This window comes from Bombus fervidus, chromosome 14, assembly GCF_041682495.2.
Source record: "Bombus fervidus isolate BK054 chromosome 14, iyBomFerv1, whole genome shotgun sequence".
NCBI lineage: Eukaryota > Metazoa > Arthropoda > Insecta > Hymenoptera > Apidae > Bombus > Bombus fervidus.
Genome location: NC_091530.1, coordinates 8,402,955 through 8,415,626, shown reverse-complemented (window position 1 = coordinate 8,415,626; position 12,672 = coordinate 8,402,955). Strand labels below are relative to the sequence as shown.

General features: G+C 34.4%; 2 protein-coding genes across 10 annotated transcripts in view; one reads left to right on the top strand and one right to left on the bottom strand.

Moving 5' to 3' along the window:
* Dh31-r (Diuretic hormone 31 Receptor) overlaps positions 1-12,672 on the bottom strand; it is a 165,914-nt gene that overhangs the window by 94,934 nt on the left and 58,308 nt on the right. The window lies entirely within an intron of this gene.
* Positions 7-12,608, top strand: LOC139994255 (UDP-glucosyltransferase 2). 3 transcript variants are annotated; one of them, XM_072016714.1, is made up of 6 exons: positions 3,992-4,150; positions 5,489-5,997; positions 7,579-7,995; positions 9,453-9,684; positions 10,303-10,531; positions 12,119-12,608. In XM_072016714.1, the coding sequence occupies exons 2-6, from the start codon at positions 5,602-5,604 to the stop codon at positions 12,408-12,410; spliced, it is 1,566 nt and encodes a 521-aa protein (XP_071872815.1). In that variant the 5' UTR covers positions 3,992-4,150; positions 5,489-5,601; the 3' UTR covers positions 12,411-12,608. The 3 variants fall into 3 exon arrangements, with proteins under 3 accessions (XP_071872816.1, XP_071872815.1, XP_071872814.1); XM_072016713.1 differs by lacking the exon at positions 3,992-4,150 and adding an exon at positions 4,252-4,312; XM_072016715.1 differs by lacking the exons at positions 3,992-4,150; positions 5,489-5,997 and adding an exon at positions 7-961.

Here is a 12,672-nt window from a genome sequence, read left to right as displayed (position 1 = left end):
ACCGTGAGTAAGCAATTCGTGCAAGAATGATAAAATCCGCGAGTCATCCTCGATCTTTCGTCGTTCATCTCGTCCTAAGTGAAACTCGAAAACCCGTTAACATTCTGGAACAGTTACATATTATCTTACTAACACTGAAAGTGCTATGACTCCATTGCCTGCATATGTATAAGATCAGAGAGCAACACGCCAGTGATATACTATATAAGCGATACCAGTATACCAGTATAGATATCGTAGAATATCATTCATCACTGAGTCAGTCGCAGAGTAAGAAATGATTCTGCAGCTCTCTCGAAAAAGTGCTTCGTCGTCAAAGTTCAATATATTTACGTCTCAAATGAGAAACTTATAATAATATAAATAAATCTTCGATGTTAAATCAAACGTGTTGTAGAATCCCGGTATCGTAATTTCGAAATAATTTAAAGATAATCCGAAGAAGATATCAGCGGTTGGAAGACAAAGAATACTCGAAGAATTTCATCGAGCCATTGGGTGGTGAACGAAGAAGAAAAATTAAAAATTTGAAAGGAAGAAACGTGTAAACTTGTTTGCCGTCACGATGAGACTCTTACTACCGATATTTCTCATGATATTCGCGTGTGGTTGGTGCAATGGCCTACGAATTCTTGGCTTGTTTCCACTCCATGGAAAAAGTCATTGGGTGATGGCGGAACGACTGATGACAAGCCTTGCGGAACGGGGCCATCAAGTGGATGTCGTTTCTCATTTCCCTATGAAGAATCCACCGTCGAATTATAAGCAAATTTCTCTACAAGGAACAATACAGTCACCGGTAAATAACTTGCACGCGATCAACATAACACGCATAAGAAAGATCGATCTGGAATTCATTACAAACGTAGCAGGAAAAAATCTTTGCAGGTTATTTGAACATGAAGAGCTGCAAAACGTTATAAAGAAACCTAAAGACCATTACGATATCGTCATAACAGAGGTATGTTTTAATGATTATAACATTTTATTTTGAGACAAGATCTTTCGTCTTTCGGTATGTTTGTTGAATTGTATCGAATATCGAAAAGCATTGAAAAGAAACGAATTTGATTCGAAATTGCAGGAATACAGATTTTATTTATTTTATTCTTTTCTATTTACTTATTCGCTTCTGTTTATTTTATTTGCCTATTCTTCTTTTTTTTTTATGTTATTTTTATCGAACTACTTTTCGTAAGAAAATAGAGACTTTTTATTTTGTCTTTCTCAATAGCCGAGATAGAAATAACAGCACGAAAATTGGCAGTAAATTGGCGGTAAGTCGCAAAAAAGTAGTTTTCGATTATTATCTTATTCTGTGCAATTTAGTCTCATTCTAGTCCGTTCTAGCGTTCATGAATGGTCAGTCGTTTCGTGATTAGCATAATAAACAACAGTGTCGAATGTAATATAACATGACTTAATTTTAACACCTTGAAAAATACACCTTGCAATTTCAATTATCTTCTAAAATAGTATACACTTATTTACAAAATAGTATTATTTTCTACAATAATATTCATTCATCGATAAAATTGATAAAACTAAACAGATCGTGATACTATTAAAAATGTTGCTTATCATACGCTGATCTTGTACTTCTTTATCTATAAACATTCAACGGCATACTTTACGTCCCTTTTAATTAACAGATTACGAAAAGATCCTCATGAAATCATGAGATTCTTAATACACTTTAATTCGTCACATTATTCAAGGGAAGCAACTTCAAAGACAATCTAATTTATAATCGCTCGAGAGTACAATGAGGAAGTTTTACGTAAAGCAAATTACGATACACGTAATTACAAATCGTTTCAATTATTTAATTCGATTCGTATTTCGTAGGAGAATGAAATAAATTAATAGTCGTAACTGTTTTCGAAATTTTTGTTCTACCTTGCCTCTGCGATACAATTCTTTCCCTATGCTTTTATCAGAACTTTATCAGAACGAGTGTTAACATTATCGCACCGACCAAATTTCCGAACTGCCGTTATTTTACCGAGAAACAAATATCCAGCCACTGAAATAAAAAATACGTAAAAAATTATTAAAATGACGATTTATAGATATTTATATATCTTTACAAATTTACCTTTCACCTATTGGTGTCATGTCCAATATATCAGAATTGAATTAATTTGCAATGCATAATGTTTAGTTAACATAATTGTCACGCGAACGTTTGAAAACGTGTTAATGCCGACGAAGTTCGATGATTCCAGGTACACACTCAATTCGATTATAATTCGGCCGTGAAATTGATTAGCTACGTTTTAGATTGCAAAACCAGCTGATCGTTATTCAGCATGCATTATCATTATTGGAACCGTTGTAGTCGACAACACGAATATTTCATTCGTCGTTTCACGTTTACGTTGATACAACTGCAAAATCGCAAAATTTGAGTTAAATGTAACATCCAACGTTTACGTTGATAAATAATCAAAGTTGATTTTACATCGAAACGATTGCTCTTAATATCTATATCGATTACACCTTTTCTTTTCTCTACTCTTCTTGGTCAAAACGATAAATCCATTAATTACCTTGTTTTTTTAAAACCCTGTATATTCTTCTAAATGAAACTTTTTCTATAGAAATCGACCATCATTCGTGAGTGCATTGTAAATTTATATCTCGAATCAATAACCGTTCGGGTAAACAGCACTGATAACAGATTAACGAAGGTTCGATTACGACAAAGCGATAAAAAAGAATTATTTATCTTATAAGCATTTACACAATTAACTGCAGCGATAAATATCAGGTTGTTTATGCGTTCGTAAGTTATCTTTTCATGGGGAAAATCTGCAATTGACAGATTACATCCTGACAGATACGTTTTACAGAGATAACAACTTGTCGATAGTACGACATACAGTAGGATCTATTAATAACATTGGTAACTCAGCGGCATTTGTATTACGCTGATGTTAAACAACATGCACTGATACCGCGGTACGAAGACCGTTAGAAACAACAGGAAGATTCGACGAAGAGGAAAGATTCATCAACGATGAAACGTGAAAGTGGAACGCTTTCACAACCAAACAAAACATGACAATTTGAACGAGAGACGACTGGAATCGTGTACATAGCAATTATATGAAAATAAATATATAGAGTCTACCGGATCAACGTGGTAGAATTGAAACTGCACATGATCTATGAAATATCTTATCAAACATGGCATATAATCTACGAAAAAAACTTTTTCAAATATCTTTCGATATCGAGAACCACGAACCGTACTAAATAATAGAATCTCTTGCGCAATATGAAAAGAATGTTCTTTCTATTGATTGATACTTCAAACTGTTCCAATTAGAGTACGCTTCTAAACTGTTTGTCATTTATCTGTAAAACTATCTTTGAGAAAAATAATTGCAAGACAATGATCAAGGAAATACTTTATTTATAATTCTACAAAGCTACTTCGTCTAATCGTTTCGCAACTTTTTCGTTTAAAGTTTCTGTCGTATATGTCCAACATCCTGTAGAGAATATTCGTAGAGAGCTAGTGTAGAGACTTAGAAATACGGAAGAAACCGGTTTCTGATAGATTATTGTTTCTGTCGAATTCCATCTGTTCTAGAACCATCGTTTGATGGTTACATAAATTCGTATTTCCAACCGAGTACAAATATTATCTGCGCGGTACTGTACAATATCTTGCATTTCATGTTATCTTACACATGACATGGCAGAAAGTACAAGCTAAGCGTATTATTAAAATACTAATGCAAATATTTGTGTAGCCAGAAATATTTTTAACGATTTTAGAAAATTCTTTTATGGAAGATCTTGCTTCTTTAAATTGTCCAATTCCGACAGAAATTGCGTTTTTATGCAACTATAAGCTTGCTTCGCGTTATGTAGAGTTTTAAAATGTTTCAATCTAAAACAACTAACTGTCGTAGCCATCTGGTTTGATCATCTCTGCCGCTTCTTCATAAATAGATTTCACGATCTCTTCTAACATCAGTTCGCCGCTGTTTTTCACAGATGCAGCGACGAGAATGTTTCCTTCGCGACATTTTGTAGTCTTTTATTTGAGCAACGATAAACGTGATCGAACAACGTTAAAAATCTCGTGTTTGTCAATGAGTAAATTCGTTTGATAAGTGATTCTGAACCGCAGGAGGTTAACTTGGTTATTTTATTAATTTATTTATTATCTTATCGTGTATTATTTATTCGTAAGCGATTGTAATATCGAAAACGAAAAGTGATTTTATTGTAATCATACTTCAAGTTTAAATGACGATTCGCGTCGTTAACTTTGTCTGGAAGAAACTCATTAAAGGTTGGAGAAGACACGTAACTGTGTTTTGTTATCGTCAGAAGAATAATTTCTATACATGTGGCTACTAAACTCCGATAATTAACTCTATTCGTATTAATAACGATGCCCTTAATGAATAATAAATATTCTTGATAAATATTAATACATATCTATTCACAATAGTTCTTATCAAAACGTGCTTGTTGATCTAAACGTATACATATTCATCGTAGCCTTTAAAATCTCGTTTGAAGACAATTACACGTATATATATTGTACACATGCACGTATACGTGTCATTGTATCTTTTAAAAACATTGATCATGAACGTGCGCTAATATCTTAAGCAAATTAATTGGTTACCTTGCAATTTGAATAGTCCTATTAATTCAACAACAAATTCAATAAGCTGTTAAAAAAACATCGCTAATGTTTTTATTCATAAATCGGAATTCGACGTACGTTCTACGACAAACATCTTCTAACTAAGTGATTTCTAAGTAAAATCAATATCTCGGAGCAACTTTTTTTTTATTTATTTACACGCGTTCATACAATAATATTTATCATTCGCAAACGTTCGATGCGAATTTGCTACAGATACCAACTATTTCTATTCTTAATCATCGCGTGTAGCTATTTTACGTGCATAAGTACAGGAAAGTGATTAACTTATTCTCGGTTCTGACTAGCTGCACTCTTTTGATCAGAGACTTAAAATACATACATATAGAAATACATAAATACACGGACGTGAGTAAGCACATTGCAACGAGTAACCAAATTCTCTAATTATTTCATCATCCGTCTGTTAAGACACTATCTAATCGCAAAGCGACCCGAAGAAAATCTTTCTCTCGATATTCATCATTCTGGCAACGTCACGTGTTATCTCGTCGCTATTGAAATAACCACAATTCAATTATTCGTATACGCAATCTCCCATGATAGTAGTATATGCGATTACAACACTGCGTATTAATGCGTAGCGACACTCGAGCTCTGTCATTCAACATCGAGTGAATCGCGGAGCAAGAAATGCTCCCTCGAAAAAGTGCTTCGTCGTCAAAGTTCGATATGCTTACATCTCAAATGAAAAACTTATAATAAAATAAATAAATCTTCGATGTTAAATCAAACGTGTCCTAGAATCCCGATATCGTAATTTCGAAATAATTTCAAAATAATTCAAAGAAGATATCAGCGGTTGGAGGACGAAGAATACTCGAAGAATTTCATCGAGTCATTGGGTGGTGAACGAAGAAGAAAAATTTGAGAGGAAGAAACGTGTAAACTTGTTTGCCGTCACGATGAGACTCTTACTACCGATATTTCTCATGATATTCGCGTGTGGTTGGTGCAATGGCCTACGAATTCTTGGCTTGTTTCCGCTCAATGGAAAAAGTCATTGGATGATGGCGGAACGACTGATGACGAGCCTTGCGGAACGTGGTCATCAAGTGGATATTGTTACCCATTTCCCTATGAAGAATCCACCGCCGAATTATAAGCAAATTTCTTTGGATGGAACCTTAACGGCGGTGGTAAATAACATAAACATGGAAAATATAACACGCTTTGGACGCATGAATATAGAGCACCTAATAGAGGTGGCAGGAACTTCGATTTGCGAATTATTGTCGCATAAGGAATTGCAAGACGTTATAAGGAGGTCTAAGGATCGGTACGACCTTGTCATAACAGAGGTGTGTTTTAGATAATAATGATGATATTTTATTTTTGAAGCACGATAGTTCACCTCATCGATAGTTTTATTTCTTAAATTATAGCAGAAAGTTTGAGTGAAAACTGCGAGGAATTGAAATATTATTTTTGTTAATTTTTCTTGCATCTGCGTTTTTTTTTCTTTTAAATTATATTTTTCTCTTATTTCTGTTCGCTTAATGTGTACGCGAGCCGGAAATATTATTACGCGACAAAGTGGTTCTCACTTATTATCTTGTTAGTGTAGGCAATATTCCCATTTATAACAACATAGTATATAATCCAGATCAATTAAAATGTTTTGTAATAGAATATCATAAGTAAAGACGGTTGAAAGAACAAACACGCGACACTGATGTCTTATTCTAGTTCCTCGTAGTGTTTATAAATCGTCGTTTCGCCAACAGCATGGTAATTAATATCACGCGTGATATAACGTCGTTTAAGTTTAGCATCTTCAAGCGTAAGTGTTACTTACATTTCTAATATAGCGTATCATTTACTTACAGAATCGTATTATCTCTTATAGTGATATTCGTTTATCTATAAATGTTTACAGATATACGACTGAATAAAATTATTTCTTTTCGTTTAATATTGAGTAACCTTCTTACAGTAACATCATCGTTTTTCTGAATTTTTTGCGTCGATTATCATCCTTTTAACCATAGCTATCGTCAAAGTTAGACGATAATTTGGAAATAGAATACACGAAGACAGGCTGACCTGTAAAAAACAGACAGACTATCGAGTGAAATAGTTGAAAATACTCTCGCGAAGCGAAACTTTCGCAAAACCTATTCGAATCATCGATTCGTTTCCAAACTATTCAATATGGCTAAGCAAATTTCCACAAAGTAACTTCGAACGACTTTCCACGGCATCAAGTTCCAAAAACGATCCAACCGGTTTTCCATTAGCGGATCATCTTCGGTCCTCAACGAAAACGCAGTAGCCGACCGATCGTTCGATCTCCGATGTAAATCGTTCGTGAGTCAGACGTTCATCGCACGGAATAATTCACTTTGTCAAAGCCGAGCAACTATCCAAGCAGTTTTGAAACAACAGTGTATATGGTTTCTCGAAACGGTAAAAGTTTACAAAATGAACGACCTCGTTGATTTCAACGATGTTGAGATGTTGTCAAGGTCAACATTCAGAACAAATTAATAAAAAATTCGTATACATTCTTTTTCACAGATACAGGGTGTGTTCGAATAGCACGTACAAGCGGTCACGAGGTGATCTCATAAAAAAATAAAAACAAAATATGAGATAAAATGTTATCATTTAAGGTTTAGTTTTCGAGTAAAATCGAGTTTGAAAATTTATCAAGTATACTTGAACGTACTGGACTGAATGGTACTAATTAATCAACAGCAAAAGTGTAGAATAGAAAACTGATGATCAAACCGGTGTTGATCAACGTATTTTAAAGAATTTCATTTCAACTATATCGTTTATATTTGCAAGCGCAGGTTTATGTTTAAGTGTCGAAATACTTATGCAACTAATTACTCGACAATTGGGAAGACTGAAGCGATTCCGTATATTTTTTCCAGCTGTTCGCCGCACCATGTTACTTGGCGTTCGGCCGTCACCTAAACAAACCCGTGATTGGTATCATCACCTCGACCTTTCATGAATGGCTCAGCACCTTGACAGGAAATCCGGCTAATCCATCCTACATGCCTGGCTTATTCTCGTCGTACAGCCAGCGAATGACTTTTTGGGAGAGGCTACAGAATACTTTCCTAACGAACCTAATATCATGGCAGATGAACTACTATCTGGACCAGCAGGCTGTTTATGTGAAAAAGTTCTTTAATATAGACGCTAGCATCCCGGAACTTTATCAAGATTTAGCGGCTATCTTGGTCAATTCGCATCATAGCATAAACGGAGTCAGGCCGATGACAACTGGGGTCATCGAGGTCGGTGGATTACACATTAATGAAAATTCGGATCCGTTGACACCGGTGAGTGACACATGGCATCTTTTTCTATTTATTTTTTTCTTTTTGCCCTAACTAAAAACAAAAAAGATAGAAAGCCCTTTTAAGGAATATTTTAGAAAAATTGAATCGTTGGCGATGCAAACGAAATCCCATCCTGAAATTCCTACCTCACGAACATTTCTCTTGAAAAATATTTCGATTAGTTGATTTAACAGATATTCATATAGTGCGGTAAAGGTATTGAAAATATTGTAGGGAAAAGTAGATTCTCGAGGATGCAAAAAGTATTTTTACATTTACATTTACATACTGAATTTACTTTCCCCGATTTTTATCTTTATCGAAATATATATCGAACGTTTGACTTATGATAACCAGTGATTGGGCTTAGTGTGGCGGAGTGTTTAATATCTTTGGCACAGTAATTATTAATAATTATTATTTTATGTATTATATTGGCCAGAGACATGGAATTTGGCAAAATAGAAAATCGTGTCAACTGCTCTCGATATTAAAATATTATCGAGCGAGTACCGAAGATTACAATCCAAGAGATTAGAGATACGCCAAATTTAAAAACTTTGCAGCTATAATCTTTCGTAAAATGTGTTTGACCGAAGCTTTCCACCAGACACGGAAGAGAAAAACAGAGAAATTAAAGTACAACGACAAAGTACCTTGTCCAAAGTGTAATAATCTCGGGGTACTATTAAGATGATTGACCAAGATTATGATGCAACGTGTAATTACCATAATGCATTCGAAGTTCTAAAAAGGACTTCGTGTCCGGTAGGCACGCAACTAGTAATCAATTCGCTACACAAAAATTATTATTTCTTCGTTCACGATGCTTAATTACTCTTTAATTCATCACCAATTGGCTACTAATTTTTCTTTTGTTAATGAGATCAAATTATTTCAATATGACGACTCGTATGTACACCGACGAAGGATTACCATAGAAAAGTTTTATGTGAATATTCTACGATATAAAAGATATCTTGAAATTTCATTGGCATTGTAACGAAACACGAGTGGCACGATTATATCGATAAAATTTGAAACCAATACGAAAATGTATATAGAAAATACAAGATATTTATTGCAAACGTGTAATTAATAAAAAATTCGTATACATTCGAATCTTAAGCGTATAAAAAGCTTCAAATTAGTATGGCAATACTGAATATCGAAGTTTATTAATATAACAGATATTTGAAGTGCAAATCTACTTTTGAGGTCTCTGTGGAACACCATATACTTATACTGTAATTTTCACGCGTATTTCCAGATTGGCTTCACATAATGCCATAATCTCATAGTGACAATCGAAATGTTTCGAAAGACACGCATAGTATATTCATAAAAGACGTCTACGGATATTCGAATACTTTTATGAGCCTGTGAAAAAGTGAAAAATTCTTCGCAATCCGCGCCGAAAGAAAGTACATCTTTATACATTTATCTTGAACCAACAGGAGCTGAAGAAATGGCTAGACGAAAGTACACACGGTTGCATATTCTTCACGTTTGGATCGATGGTGAGGATCGAGACGTTTCCTAAACCTTTTCTTGAAACTTTCTACAAAGTTTTCGAGAGAATCGCACCTGTTCGAGTACTCATGAAAGTGGCGCAAAAGAAGAATCTGTTACCTGGATTGCCAAAGAACGTGATGATACAATCCTGGTTCCCTCAAGCGACTGTATTCAGTGAGTAATTTAATAAATTTAATTTTTTATTCTTTTAGTATATTTTTCATTCCTTTAGTATAAACATCGTATATACCTATACGCTCGCAAATATCGAATAATCGTTTGTTAACGCACACACGCACGCGTGAAATAGTAAGATACATGTATATATGTATGTCGCCTATGACATTTTTATCTTCGTGTATTCGCGTTGTGTTTTTTCCTTATTAACGAAAATTGCATCGACTCGCGCGCCAAAAACGTTCGATTATTATATCGTATGGAAATAAAAATTTTGATCAAATTCGGTGATATCATAAATTTAATTAAAATACTTTGAGTGTAAAATTTCCTGCTATCGTTACGCGACTAATTTTATTTTGTCATATAAAAATAGACATTTGGATCGAACCTGATTACCTATCGATGGCATCATCGCGAAGGAGTTGATAATCATCAATTTCGTGGACGATATTTTCGAAAAAGCATCGAAAAAATCGCCATATTTTAAACCATTATTTGCAATCATTTTAAAGATCGCTCATATATATTTCTTGATTTTGGAAATTGGCGTAAGAACGCGATACACGATAATTAGGCGAGAAGAGAAAAACATCTTGTTTTCTTCAATTTCAGAGCACAAAAATGTAAAGGCGTTCATAACTCATGGAGGTTTAATGGGTACGCTAGAAGCGATCTACTTTGGCATCCCCATGATTGGAATTCCTCTGTTCGGTGATCAGATCACGAATTTGAGAAACGCAGCTAGTAAAAATATTGCCGTGAACCTTGGCTCTGTGGAGAATGTCACAGAGGAAAACCTTTACAATGCGATTGATACGATCTTGCACGATGAAACGTATAGGTAAGTACGCGTGCTTTTATTAGTAATTTCGAATGTTTACTATACTTGTAATGTAGAACGTGATTAGAGAGCGACGTTAACAAGTTTGAACACAAAATGACCGTATACCGAAGAAAAGTTGTCAATTTATTTCCATATTCTTCTGCATATTTCTAATAACGTTGGACTATTTTTTATCGATTTTTTTAAATATGGATTTCTTTAATTTCGATCGTATAAAGAGCTAAGTATTTTAATATATCTAACGTTGGGCAATATGGACTAAAAAATTCTTACTAACTTTATGACACTGTTTTTGAATTTATCCTATACTTTTAATAACATTCGATCGATCTTAATCGATTTTAACATGAGTTTCTTAATTAATTTTCAATTAATCGAATAATTTTACTGTAATTTCGTTATATCGTTCTCTGGTATTTCAGCATTTTTGTATACACATCTAATGCTTTTGTTCTTAGTTATTTGCACGACTGCAGAATTTATTTTTGAAAATTCCAGCAGTTACCGAACTTCACGCTAAACTTTCTCAATTTTGAAACTTCATACACGCAAACACCGGTTCCAGAGACTTTCCCAAGTTAGAAGACGCGGGATTCGCAAATTCACAGCTGTTCAAACTTTAAATTTACATAACTACACGCACATATCCTAATTTCTCAGCGTCTTATTTATTTCCATCTAACTTCCTATACGTTTCTCACTTCTTCCTTCCGTCCTTTCCATTTCCATATTTTTTACTATGCAACACCTCTTTCTTACATATCTTCCTACTTTGCGTACACCATTTTCGTCTGTTTCCTCGTCGTTTGTAACCTTTTATTATTATCTTCTCCTAACTCTTAAGAATTTTTTCCCCGTAACTATGCGTCGCTATTGCAGTTCTACGTTTTAGCTCGCCATTTGCTTCTACTTTTCTTCCTCTTGCCGTAACTACCCCCTTTTTACTGTCTATTTTGTAGTTCCTTCCTTTGCAATAATTACCTCTCATCGTTGCCAATTTATGGCTCGTCGTGCCATTTTGTTTTACCCATTGTTCCCTCGTCTTATTATCTTCGACTATTACAATTTTACAGTTTCTCTTCTTACCACAATTATCCCCTGTTAGCGTAATTTTATCGTTTGAGTCACTCGGAAGTGAAATTGGAAAATATAGAGAAATATTAATTTTCATGGCATTACTTTGTAGATTTCGTCGGGAAAATGACAGTTCTTGCGATTAATCGGTTTACCGAAATATGTCGCTTCGAGAAATGAAATTCTCAAAAATTACATCGATGCTAAACAATTAAATCTTGAAAATTGATGTGATAAAAACGAAGCTTCCAAAGTAATTTCCAGGTTCTTCATCTTTGTTTTACTTCCAGCCATATACAGCGTAGGATCTTCTCACTTCTATTCTTACCACGAATTTATAAATTTAGGATCACAGGGTATATCTCCCTTAAATTTTTCCCAACATTCGCAGCCAACTTTCCCAGCAACATCCACCTTGCGATTCTCCTTCTTTCACCGCTGTTCTCCGCCAAAAATATCACGTTTCCCTACGTCATTTTGTTCTAATACCTTCGATTCACGAATTTTCAGATCGAGCATGCAAACAATATCAAAGCTATTCAAAGACAGACCCATAAGCGCCATAGACACCGCTATCTATTGGGTCGAGTACGTTGCTAGAAACGGATTCGCTCTGCAATCACCGGCTATCCATCTTAACTGGTGGCAACAGAATCTGATCGACATTTACGGTTTCATAATCGTCTGTCTGGTGGTTGTTTTCTATATCGCCGTTTTCCTGGTTAAAAAACTGAAGAACCGTATATTTGGATGTAAACCTTGTGTAAAAAAGCAAACTTCTGAGTCGAAAAAGAAGAAATAAATTGCCTCAACGCGTGCGTGTGTGCAGCTGTGAATGTGAATCTTTCTACGCGTCGTTTATATCGTAATTATTTTGTACATTCAACTCGATTTGCCTTTCTTAAGAAATCTTCTATAACAGGTATCTCTGTTATATATCAGTATAATTTTTGTAAAATAATAAAATGCCGTTCAAACATATATAAATATGTACATATATTTTTTACCGTAATAATTATATTATTCCTATTTCCACTGTATCGTTAATTAATAATTAGACGCGT

Coding starts and splice junctions, on each gene's coding strand:
- LOC139994255 (XM_072016713.1), top strand. CDS start 4,267: ATGACGATTCGCGTCGTTAACTTTGTCTGGAAGAAACTCATTAAAG. Junction 4,313..5,488: donor CTGGAAGAAACTCATTAAAG/GTTGGAGAAGAC, acceptor AATTCAAAGAAG/ATATCAGCGGTTGGAGGACG. Junction 7,996..9,452: donor ATTCGGATCCGTTGACACCG/GTGAGTGACACA, acceptor TTGAACCAACAG/GAGCTGAAGAAATGGCTAGA.